Source organism: Pelophylax lessonae (genome assembly GCF_965119305.1).
Source record: "Pelophylax lessonae genome assembly, chromosome: 10".
NCBI classification, from domain to species: Eukaryota; Metazoa; Chordata; class Amphibia; order Anura; family Ranidae; genus Pelophylax; species Pelophylax lessonae.
In genome coordinates this window covers 91968685-91982046 of record NC_138777.1, presented here as the reverse complement: position 1 = coordinate 91982046, position 13362 = coordinate 91968685, and the positions used below count along the sequence as shown (strand labels likewise).

The 13362-nt window shown below is 42.4% G+C and overlaps 1 protein-coding gene across 1 annotated transcript in view; it reads left to right on the top strand.

Moving 5' to 3' along the window:
• The window catches only part of NAALADL1 (N-acetylated alpha-linked acidic dipeptidase like 1), a gene marked incomplete at its 5' end in the record, with an annotated part of 93347 nt that overhangs the window by 70918 nt on the left and 9067 nt on the right, over positions 1-13362 (top strand). The window contains 2 exons of the mRNA XM_082270601.1: positions 11293-11374; positions 12906-13079. Coding sequence (XP_082126727.1) covers positions 11293-11374; positions 12906-13079 — 256 coding nt within the window. The remainder of the gene's footprint in view (positions 1-11292; positions 11375-12905; positions 13080-13362) is intronic.

The window sequence follows — 13362 nt, the reverse complement described above, 5'->3', positions numbered from 1 at the left end:
CACATTTGCAAATACATGCGTAAGCTGCAGGCCGCGCCAAGGCACCCTGATATCTGCAGTCCCTAACTCTACCTTTAAAGAGTCTCCACAATGGGAGCACATGCATTCTGATGAGATAGATGGAGGACAGGTGACTGGAGGGAGCCCACACCTCCTTAAAGGCGCAGGGTCACACTGAACACCCAGCACATAGCACAATGGCAGCGAAGGTGTCAGTGCGTTGCCTGACCAATATAAACGTTATACGATATTGCAAAAAGTGGTCACCTCGAAGGGATTTCCAGTCACTACTAATACATGCGTAAGCTGCAGGCCGCGCCAAGGCACCCTGATATCTGCAGTCCCTAACTCTACCTTTAAAGAGTCTCCACAATGGGAGCACACAGCACCTATAGTGACTACGCTGGAGAGTGGGGACATGGAGCAGAAATTGCAAAGGGGAAAAAAGAAGATCCACCCAGAAAGCGTTAATTGTGGGGCATTTAACCACACATTAAGTAACATGCCTTGTTGGCCATATCCCCTCCAGCAACAACGTTATTGCTGACGTTAATGGTAAAATCCAGTTGGTTTTGCTCAGGGCAGCCCAGATCCTCCTCTTCTTGGGCCCCCCTTTGCTTCTTTACTGCTCCTTGTCCCTCTCTCCTGTCAAGTGCCCCCCACAGCAAGCAACTTGCTATGGGGGCACCCAAGCTGAGCTGCAGCTCCATGTGTCCATTCAGACATGGAGCTGCAGTTCAGCCCCGCCCCCCTCTCTCTCCTGATTGGCTAACTGATTGACAGCAGCGGGAGCCAGTGGCACCGCGGCTGTATCTCAGCCAATAAGGAGGGAAAGTCCCAGTTGGCCGAGGGACTCGTGGGCTTCACGAGACAGAGATGGGGCTCAGGTAAGTATTAATAGGTGCTGAAGAGGCTGCTTCACACAGAAGGCTTTTTATCTTAATGCATAGAATGCATTAAGATAAAAAAAACCTTGTGACTTTACAACTCTAAGCATTGGACACCTGGTACTATCGTGTCAATAATTTATAGTTATTCTCTTGTGTTTTGGAGTCTATGGAGCAGAGTGGGTCAGTTGGTATAGACAGGGGCAGAATGGCAACTTTCGGCCCAGGGGGCAAGTACAAACCAGAGGCCCATGGTGCAGCGACTCAGCACCCTCCCACTTTCCCTCACCCTCCCACTCTCCCAATCCTCCTCCTGACCCCCATTCCAAGCTGAAACCCTGCTCCAGATACTCTCTCTTTACTGGCTGAATTCCAGGTTCCCAACCAGGCCAGCAGGGGAAGGTTGGGGGAAGCTTGGTTTGGGCTGACCGGGGCAGAAGAGTCTCCAGAGGGGCATGGAACTGTCCTCTGCTCAGAAACAGTTTTCGCCATCCATGCTAGGGGGGAGGCCTGTGCTCTGTCCTGGTGTTCAACCCACACTCAGTAGGTCAGCGGCAGGGACTTCTCTTCATCAGGAATCCTTTAGGCATGTCTGTGGAACAAGCAGAGCAGCCTTTTTATGGAAAATCAGAGTGGCCCGGGGGGCAATTGCCCCCCTGATCCCTGGCCCAGTTCTCCCTTGGGTATAGATCAGGGATCTCCAAATTTGCAGGCATGACAGGAATTTAGGGAGCAACTTTACAATGATTGCCACCTCAGTAGAAGCAATGGGGGGGGGGGGGGTTCTAGGTCTGACTTATGCTCTGGAGTGAGGGACAGGAATCCAGGGGAGGTTAAATGATTATTATATGGGATCCTGTGAGCTACTATGTGAAAGGACTCTTTAATGAAGCTGCTTGCACTGATCACTTCCCTTTTGGTGAGTGCAGGAATACAAACTGTGTTTAAAAGTGCTGCGCTTTCAATTACTAATGTGGGTGTATATCCATTTTGCAATCTGGTGACTGAAAAAAATATTAAAATATATAAAGAAATATATATATATATATTAAATAGTGACAGCTAGGATGATATAACCGGCATATAGCTGTGTTTGTGTGCGTGTGCCGTTAAATAGTTTTAAAGCATATAATCCTAAAATTGTAAATGTGATGTGACCTTCATTACACCTCTCTGTGTAAAATCGGTGTGTATTGTGCTAATATTTCCAATTACAGCACAAATAAATCAAAACATAATGAATATAAAATAAACCTGGTGAAATTACCAAAATAAAACTGCTAAACAAAACCCTTTGTTAACTTTCATATGCAATGATGTAATGATACATTTGTGACAATCAGTAACAAAGTTTCAAGTAAGTATCAAAGTCCTTGATGTTAATTCATTCCAACCACCAGTTTTCCTTTAACCCCATCCTAGATGTTCTGCTACTGCAATCGTGTGAAATGGGTTGGTAGTGGCGTTCTCCCTTTCTTCTTATAATTCCCCTTAAGGGTATGTGCTCACCTCAATAGATGTAATTTTATGCTCAGATTTAGATCATTTCCAGCCCGATCCGCACTAGTAGATATTGGATTATTTCCTCAAAGCAGTCCGTTCAGCTATCCACTGGGGTTTCCCACCGTGGCACTGTGATTCATTTCCTCCAAGTTGATAACTCTCAATCACAGTGCCACGGTGGGAAACCCCAGTGGAAAATTGGCCTGGGCAGAAAGGGGGAGAATGTGCACTGTATTGAAGTGGTTAAATGATTATTTATACGAGATAGCTTCAGTGCTTTAGTGGTGGGGAAAGAAGGAGGGTCTAAATTATACATATCATCATAATAATCATAGACCAAACAAGCAATCTTGAAAATATGTAAGACTGTGTCTCTGAAGGGGGTTTGAAGTTAATGAATGTGGAGGCAAAATGTTTTTGGAGGGCTCTAGTGAGCATCCTGCCACATTTTTTATTACCATATTCATAATATCTATGTGAGGAAAATCGCAGTTGCATACGAATACCCAGGTCCTAGAAGCAAGATAGGAGTTCTCATATTTTGGAAAGACGTTCAAGAGCTACAGGGCTACTACAATCCTAAAGTTCTGCTTGCTGAAAAGTGGACCAAACCCACTTACCTGTCTATCCTTCTAAAATTTTGTTGCTTGGAAGAGGAGCTCATCTCGTACAACGGGCTTGTGGCTCTCTCAGATTACACCACCACTGATCTCCCCTATAGGGGTACAGATGTAGAATTAGCCAGTGGAAAGCAAGTTTCAGAGGGCAGAAATGGGGGCATTAGCGGTAAGGTATTCGGAGCTCCTATACCCAGGGTGGGTATGGGGAAAAACAAAGTGAGCAGCCTAAAAACATCAAATGAGGATAAAGGTAACGGTCAAAATTAAGAGGTTTGTATACCAATGCCAGAAGCCTGGCCAACAAGATGGGTGAGCTGGAGCTACTGATGTTTGAGGAGGACTTAGATTGTGTGGGGATAACTGAGACTTGGTTTGACAGCTCTCATGATTGGATGGTGACCATTCAGGGGTATTCCCTTTATCTCAGAGATAGAGAGGGTAAAAAAGGGGGAGGGGTATGTCTGTATATTAAGTGTACAGGTAAATATGAGGGATGATATTAATAATGGAGCTAAGGACGAGGCAGAATCCCTATGGGTAGAGCTTCAAAGGGAAGGCACGGTGCGGAAGGTAATATTGGGCGTATGCTATAGGCCCCCCAACCAGAGGGAGGAGGGGGAGGCGGACCTCATTTTACAGATAGGATTGGCAGCAAGGACGGAAAACATCATTATAATGGGGGACTTTAATTATCCAGATATAGACTGGGCAGAAGGACCCGCACACTCAGCCAAGGCTCGGCAGTTTCTAAATGTTTTGCAGGACAATTTCATGGGTCAGATGGTGAATGCACCGACAAGAAACAATGCGGTACTTGACCTACTGATTACCAACAATACAGACCTGCTCACGGATATAGAAATACGGGAGAACTTAGGAAACAGTGACCATAGGTCAATAAGTTTCAGTATTAATTACAGTTATAGGAAGCAGAGGGGTAATATAAGGACGCTGAATTTCAAAAGAGCCAATTTCCCAAAACTGCGCTCACTGCTAGAAAATATAAATTGGGATGGAACCCTGGGAACAAAGAACACAGAGGAGAAATGGGAGTGCTTCAAGAGCATACTTAACAAGGGGATTGAAAAGTGCATTCCAAAGGGAAATACATTTAAAAGAGCAAAATTAAACCCTGGGTGGCTAAACACCAACATAAAAATGCATATTAGTGCTAAAGAAAAGGCCTTCAAAAAATACAAGACTGAGGGGTCATTTTGCAGCATTTAAGCATTACAAAGAGTGTAATAAGAAATGTAAAGACAAAATCAGGGCGGCTAAAATAGAACACGAGAGACATATAGCGGAGGAGAGTAAAAAGAACCCAAGAAGTTCTTTAAGTATATAAACAGTAAGAAAGCGAGGCCAGATCACATTGGCCCCATAAAAGATGACAAAGGAAATATGGCCACTGAGGACAGAGAAAAGGCGGAAGTGTTAAATCATTTCTTCTCTTCAGTCTTCACAAAAGAATCGGGGGGCTACACGAACCTTGCTTGTAAGGCCAAACTAAACAACACACCTCAGGAAGTACCGCCATGGCTAACAGAAGATAGACTTAGAACTAAACTAGAGAAACTTAACATAAATAAATCACCGGGACCAGATGGCTTGCACCCGAGGGTTCTTAAAGAGCTCAGCCAGGTGATTGCCAGACCATTATTCTTGATCTTTAAGGATAGTTTACAGACGGGTATGGTGCCAGCTGATTGGAAAAAAACCAACGTGGTACCAATATTTAAAAAGGGGTCGAGGTATATCCCGGGGAACTATAGGCCGGTCAGCCTAACATCTGTAGTCTGCAAGATTTTGGAGGGGATGTTAAGGGACCACATACAAGACTTTAGTAATGAAAACAGTATAATTAGTAGTAATCAGCATGGATTTATGAAAAATCGTTCTTGCCAAACCAATCTATTAACCTTCTACGATGAAGTGAGCTGCCACCTAGATAAAGGAAAGCCTGTGGATGTGGTGTATCTGGACTTTGCAAAGGCCTTTGACACCGTTCCCCACAAACGCTTACTGTACAAACTAAGGAAGGTAGGCATGGACCATAAGGTGAGTACCTGGATAGAGAACTGGCTCCAGGGGAGAGTCCAGAGGGTGATGATTAATGGGGAGTACTCGGATTGGGCGGGTGTGGAAAGTGGGGTCCCCCAGGGTTCGGTCCTGGGACCAATCCTGTTTAATTTATTCATAAATGATCTAGAGGAGGGGATATCGAGTACAATCTCAGTATTTGCAGATGACACTAAACTAGGCATACCATTATCTTCTATACAGGATGTGGAAACCTTACAAACGGACCTGAACAAAATAACAGGGTGGGCAACTACATGTCAGATGAGGTTTAATGTTGATAAATGTAAAGTAATGCACTTGGGGGCCAAAAAACAGAAAGCAAGCTACTCACTGGGGGGGAACCTCTGGGTGAGTCTAGGATGGAAAAGGACTTGGGGGTACTGGTAGACAACAGGCTTGGCAGTGGCATGCAATGCCAAGCTGCTGCAAGTAAAGCCAACAGAATACTGGGATGTATAAAAAAGGGGATTCACTCCAGAAATAAAGAGATTATTCTTCCACTCTAAAAGACTCTGGTCCGGCCACATCTGGAGTATGCTGTCCAGTTCTGGGCACCGGTCCTCAGGAAGGATGTGCTGGAACTGGAAAGAGTCCAGAGAAGGGCAACAAAAATAATTAGGGGAATGGAGGACATCAGCTATGAGGAGAGGCTACAGGGACTGAACCTGTTCTCTCTGGAGAAGAGAAGATTGAGGGGGGATATGATATCAATGTACAAATACTGTACTGGCGACCCTAGCATAAGGAACAAACTATTCAGAGTAAAGGAATACAATAAGACACGTGGCCACTCACTAAAACTAGAGGAAAGGCGGTTTAACCTTAAAATGCGCAAGAGGTTCTTCACTGTAAGAGCGGTAAGGATGTGGAATTCTCTTCCACAAGCAGTCGTATCAGCAGGGAGCATTGATAGTTTCAAAAAACTGTTAGATGGACACCTTAGAGACCACAACATACAGGGGTATACAATGTACGGTTAAAAGTAAACACACACACACACATCATAGGTTGAACTGGATGGACTGTTGTCTTTTTTCAACCTCACTAACTATGTATTATCTACGAGATAGTGAGCGATGGTTTCAGATACCTTCACCACCACTGTGAAATCATCTAGGTGGTTTTAATTTAGCCACTAGGACCAAGTCCTGGAAGCAGAATTCAGCAAAGTGATAGCCACAGTAATTGGAGCATGATCAGAGCTGTTGATGATGTGTTCTATCTTTGTGTCAGACAGCAAGTCTAGTGTAAGCACTGTGTATCCTCAAGAAGTAACTGACATCTCTCTCAGGTGCTTCAGCTATCATCCAGCAACTGGCCCTGCAGAGCCTTACTAAAGTGCTTTGGGAAAGAATAGAAGTTCATAGGGCAGGAGGTATCAAGTAGAGGGTCAGGGCTGACATTAAAATCGCCTCTGAAAAGTCTACCTTCCAGAAAGTTTACCAAACGTTACAGGACCGAAACTATAAATGAGAGCTGATGAGATTTAGGAGCATATAGGGTAGCAAAGGTATGTTTTTGCTTCACCGTGGTTTCTTTCAGAAAGACGTATCTACCTTGGAGGTTGGAGTAGTGCTCTAGAGGCAGAAAGGGGCAGTTCCTGTGAAATGCTATGGCTGTCCCTCTGGATTTCGCCACTGGGGAAGCCAACCATTTTCTAGACCTGAAGGCAAAAAGAGCGCCGCCATTACTCACACACACAGCCCTACACAGGGATGCATGGCTGGATACGTCCCAGCACTATAAATCCATCGGGGGACATGCTTATTCTACTACTATTTTACAGATGACCTGTGTGTTTTTGACCTCACTTTGGAGATCCTCGTGGGATTTTCTGTTCGTGGAGCTCTCTTCTCACTGTCATTTGCCATACCACTGTGTACTTGGCTTACAATTATTGAAATTTCCCCTGGAAGCCCATATAAATATTAATATATTGCTCTGAGCCTATCTTGCATAGACCCAATTTAACTAGCATATACTCTTTGCGGCCATAGACAATTGAAGGCCTTTTTTCTCATCCACCAAGGCCCATCCCTTTGGTCTCACGTCCTGGATTCCACAGAGGTCTTACATATCTGTCTGAGTTCTGGTGTTTTGTGGACCATTGAGAAAGGCATTTGGACCGAAACGCGTCTAGTCCGATCCAGACATCTCAGACCCTCCTGGTTCCAAGACGTATCTATGACCTTGTTTTTATCATATACTTTATGTGTGATTATGTATGATTTATCTTTATAATACGTGTAATAAAATTTATATATTTTCATACTCAAGTCCTGATTCTTGCCGTTGAAAGTCCCAATCCCCAGGGGTTATTTTTGTTCCATATCCATTAGGGATGTTGGCAAGATCCCAGGTTTAAAACACAGAATTCGAATTTATCTTTTCTGAAGGCAAAAAGAGAACCTGTGCCTCCAGCCACCTAACCTCCACCCTTAACTTACTACACTTGTCAGGGGAACAGAGACCGTGAACAATATAAGACATTACCTAAATTGTAGAAATTAACAAAGGGATACAGACAAGCGAGTGACTAAATGATACCAGCAGGCATGGTGCAAGGCGCTTGCATGGTAGCGTCCTGAAAAACAAGAAAGGTAAATATGTCACAAGAGCAAAACAATACATAAAGTAGAAACAATACCCATTGGGAGAGAATGGTGGGCAACGGAGTTGGGCATAAAAGACATGAGCTTGACCCCGGCACTGCTTAAATAAGTATGGTGTTAAGACATCACAGGGGCGCTAAAGAAATATCACTACTGTACAGAACTTGGCAGTTACAATGAGAGTTATGGAGCCGATGGGCTTTACCAGTAATTCAGAGGGATGGTTTGAAATGTATTCCTAAATGAGCTAAGATGTCTGAACATATCAGAATAATACCACCCTAAGGCAGTCACAGACCGTTTAAAAGTCCACCAGGTAAAGAAAAGACTGGACAGAGGTTGTGCATTGCAGGTTTCTTGTCCGTCTCTCATGGAGGAAGTCTGCGGAGAAAGATGCTTGATGATGGTCTTTTGAGTCAGTAGAAATGGCCTTTTTATTGTTCAGGCAGTCATGGTTAAGGTGTAGCAGGCACGGGAATGTATGTAGTGCATCACCAACATGGGAAGTCCACAGGTTCAAGCTCCAATTGGGGGAGAAACTGAGAAAGGTAATTTCTCTCTAAATTGGTGCTTCAATCCAACCATTTTCTAGACCTGAAGGCTAAAAGGGAAACCCCCATCTATAGGTGAGGCCTGGAGCACGAAGGGCATCCAGAAAGGGGCAAAATGCCCAGCGCTGCAAAAAAGGTGCACCTAGACAAGTCCAGGTAAAATGAGGGATGAGCTCCATTAAATTCAAAGTACAGGTCGTTGTGCATTCGTTGCATTAGGATCTGTTTCATAGTATATATGTGCAGCTTACATATAATGTCATTAATACTATCTGCATCTTGTGCAGGAGGCCTGAGTGCTCTGTGGGCCCTATCAATTTCATTAGGGCCTGATGATGAAAGACCTTAGATTTTTTGAAAGATCCCTTGAAGTGTCGGAATAATGTCTTTGGGCACAGTTGCCTCAGGCAATCCCCTAATATGTACATTCATACTCTGACAGTATATACTCTCGCAGTTTTTGGAATTATCTCGCTGACAAAGGAGGGATTCAATCCTTTGGTCTCATGCCACATATTTTTCTTAAAAGTAGAACTATTAGCAAAACATTTTTTTTTTCATTTTGGATAGAGTAAGGGAGGGTAATAACACCTGTCAGATTTCTGTTGCCATCTGTGTCCCATTGCAGAGATTTCCCCGCCCCATCTCTAAACAGGAAGTGAGAGGAAATCCCTCCAATTAAGAGAATTCCTTTGGGACCCCCAGGTCACCAGAACGAGTGTCCTCATTGGAAGATTTCCCATCTGTTACTTTTCTGGGGACAACCCAAAATTTGGGGTTTTCTTTTACTTTCACTTTCAATGATCATGGTAAATAGGTCAAATGGAGAGGGTGAATCTCCGTAACAGGGGCTCAGACAGCAGTAAAAACTGACAAGGGTTTTAATACCTCTGCACACAAATAAAAAAGTTTTGCCTTTAGTTATACTTTATGGTATAAATGGTATGGTGGGGGGGGGGGGGAGAGCCTCCTCAAATTTAAGCTCAAGAGTTTCAAGCCTGTGCCTCAGTTGTGTTGAACAAAGAACAAATACGTTGTTTTATTTCGCTTTCCCCTGGAATGTTGGATACATCAGAGATGGTATGGGTGAATCTGTGAATAGAGTGGGTAGTGCTGTGGTTGGTGGGTCTCGCTCCCGTTCCAGGGACATCTTGACTGCTTCTCCTTGGACTGTCTGAAGCTCTGTAAAAAAAGGAGATGAACCCCGCCTGAATCTAGTGGTTCCCTGCAGCTGAGAGGATGCCCTCAGGCGTTGTGGCCTAGCAGGGTGGGCTGACAAAGTCGAAAATCCTCCCTATGTGAAGTAGCAATGTGAGAGGAGCTCAAGCTCTGAGCATCTTCCATGTCCAAGTCACACCCCCACTGTAAAGAGATTTAATTTGACCCTCTGCTATTCAGCTCTATTCAAAACACAGCTAATTAGGCTGAATGAGCGAGGTAAGAGACACCCACTATCTCTGTTTCACCGTGGGGTATCAATTAGAGGGAGACATTTGAAAAGTGTGCAGCTACTTAGCGGGACATCTTTTTGGAAAATCATGCAAATGCATGGTCATGGAAACACCCCGTATTCATTATATAATTCTAAAATTACCTCTTTCATACATGTCATGAATGACTGACATTAACCACTTGCCGACCGCCGCAAGTACATATACTGCGGCGGTCAGCCCCTCACAGGCAAAGTGACGTACCGGTACGTCACTAGCCTGTGAGGCTCTGGGGAGCGAGCGTGCACCGCCGGAGGCGCGCTCCCGCTCCCGCGCGGTCACGGACCCCCCCGGTGTCCGCCGCTCACTCACGATCGTCCGTGACAGCGGGAGAATGGCAGGCGGCTGATGTAAACAAGCCGCCTGTCATTCTCCCCTGTGTAGGAACAGTGATCATACGGTTCTACTATGTAGGACCGTTGATCATTGTTCCTACACATCAAGCCACAGCCAATCACAGTTAGAATCATGCCCCTAGGGACACACACCACCCCTCCCTCTAAAAAAAAGTTAACCCCTTCACTACCAGTGTCATTTTACAGTAACAGTGCATATGTATAGCACTGATTACTGTAGTAATGTCACTGGTAACCCCAAAAGTGTCAAAAATGTCAGTCAACGGTCTGATCTGTCCGCCCCAATGTCGCAGTCCCGCAAAAAAATCGAAGATCGCCGCCATTACGCGTTAAAAAAAAAACCAACAAAAATGACATAAATCTTTCCCTTTGTTAGTAAACGCGATAACTTTTGCGCAAACCAATCAAAATACACTTTTTGGGATTTTTTTTTTACCAAACATATGTAGCATAAAACAAATTGGCCGAAAATGTTAAAAAATTTAGATTTTTACATTTTTTTGGGGAATTTCATATAAAAAAAATGTGAAAAATATTGTTATTTTTGCAAAATTGACGGTCTTTTTTTGTTTATAGCGCATGATCAAAAAATCACACAGGTGATCAAATACCACCAAAAGAAAGCTCTGTTTGTGGGAAAAAAAGGACGTCAAATTCGTTTAGGTACAGCGTCGCACGACCGCGCAATTGTCCGTTAAATTCATGCAGTGCCGAATCGCAAAATACCCCCTGGTCAGGAAGGGGGTAAAATCTTCCGGGGCTTAAGTGGTTAAAGATCAGTTTATTTACTTGTAACCCTTTAAAGAAATTGAATTAAAGCTGGCCAAATCATTATTGTTTCCTTTTAAACTGGTGGACTAGTCTGGTTGTAATAACCCATATTACTAATATACTGTATTGCTCTATATTATGTTTACCTATATTACTTTGCTTGATTGATAAGCAAATGCAAGGTACAGTAATTTACAGCAAACTGCTACAGAAAACTTTTGTGTATTTGGATATTTGATTGCTAATACTATTGATAAATACCCTTAACATCCTTGTCTTAATAAAAAAAACCTGGATTTATATATAGGAAATCATCACTGTATGATTTTGACTTTGTGTCTGTATTTAATATCAATCTTCAAGGAAATCCATATTGATTTTAGTATGCACCGTTGACTTGCATATTTTTCCATCCTACAGAGCAAGACGTCAGCACGAATCTATCCAGCTTACCATACTGCATATGACACATTTAAATATACAGCTGATCACATTGATCCAGGTAACAATTGGGGAATTCATTTGTCTTGCATATGTGGCTGCAGTATCATGTGTCTGTAGTGTATACAGTGAAGGCAGCATCTGTAATCTATTTTTCTTTTATAACATCATGAGCTACCAAAGAATGCTTCCCAGTTTGCATATACCAAAAATTGGGCTCCATTCACAAAGCAGCATCCACTGCTTTAATACATGTGGAAAAATACTGCATAGCGTATTTCAAAAAGTTTTTTGGTATATCAAAAAATGATTCTAAAATACCGCATGCAGTATTTTCCTGAAATATGTGGTATTTATCTCATGAAACCATGCAGTATTTTATGCAATATCCAGTGGGATGAATACGGTAGAGAAGAATTAAAACCTCTACCAGTTTTTATTTCTAAGAGTTAAAATGGTATAAACCGTAGAAATATAAATGTTGAGGTCAAGACTATGTGCAGGCCAGTCAAGTTCCTCCACCCCAAACTCGCTCATCCCTGTTTTATGGACCTTGCTTTGTGCACTGGTATGCAGTCATGTTGGAACAGGAAGGGGCCATCCCCAAACTGTTCCCACAAAGTTGGGAGCATGAAATTGTCCAAGATGTCTTGGTATGGTGACGCCTTAAGAGTTCTCTTCACTGGAGCTAAGGGGCCAAGCCCAACCCCTGAAAAACAACCCCACACCATAATCCCCCCTCTACCAACTTTTTTTTTTGATCTTTTGCTTTTAAAGATCAAGTAGAGATTTGGGGTCTTTTTAACCCCAGATATCTCCATAGATATAAGAGAACCTGTCATCCTTATTTCTATTACAAGGGATGTTTACATTCCTTGTAATAGGAATAAAAGTTATAGGGACAGTGTAAAAATAAAAAATTAAATAAACAAATAAGTAAAAATTTAAAGTGACCCTCATCCCCTCCGTGCTTGCATGCAGAAGCGAACGCATAATTAGATTGCACACACATATGTAAACAGTGCTCACACACGTTAGAGCAAGAGCAATAATTCTAGCAATAGACCTCCTCTGTAACTCTAAACAGGAAACCTTTAAAAAATGTTAAAGCGGTGCCTATGGAGATTTTTAAGTACCGTAGTTTGTTCCCATTCTACGAGCGTGCACAATTTTAAAGCGGGACAGGTTAGGTATCTATTTATTAGATGTAACAGCATCTTTCATATTTTACAAAAAAATTGGAATTTATATTATGTTTTTGTTTAATTCATTAAAGTGTATTTAAAAAAAAAAAAGCATTTGAAAAACTGCTGCGCAAATACAGAGTTACATAAAAAATTGCAATGTTTGCCATTTTATTTCCTAGGGTCTCTGCTAAAAAAAAAAAAAAAAATATATATATATATATATATATATATATATATATATATATATATATATATATACATACATATATATATATATATATAATGTTTGGGAGTTATAAGTCATTTTCTAACAAAAAATACTGATTTAAGCTTGTAAACAATAAGTGACAGAAAAGGCTTGGTCTTCAAGTAGATATTTATCTCTGCTATGATATGTATTTGTAGGATTCACCAGCCACCAGGCTGTGGCACGTACTGCTGGGAATGTTCTAATTCGACTTGCAGACAGTCTCATCCTTCCGCTGGGACCAAGAGATTATTCAGAGACCCTGGAAAACTATTATAACACTGCTGCCTCCACCTTCTCTGCTGACCTTACAGCAAAGAAAATCTCCTTAGGTAATAAGATATTTGAATTATTGTTACAAGAGATCATTTGATCTAGTACATTACAGTGCCTGCTATCCAGAAGTTAGGATAGGGTAGTCATTTATTTCCCAATACATGTGTACTTTAAAGGCAAAACTGTACATGCTGATGAGGATTTGAAATCAATATGCTTGAGATGAAGTGACTTTGTAGGAATGCATGCATTACAGCGCCATTCACTTATGTATTGCGCATGCATTTCAGAGTGCTGCAAGGCCTGACAATGCCTGATTGCGAGTTGAGCTATTTTAAT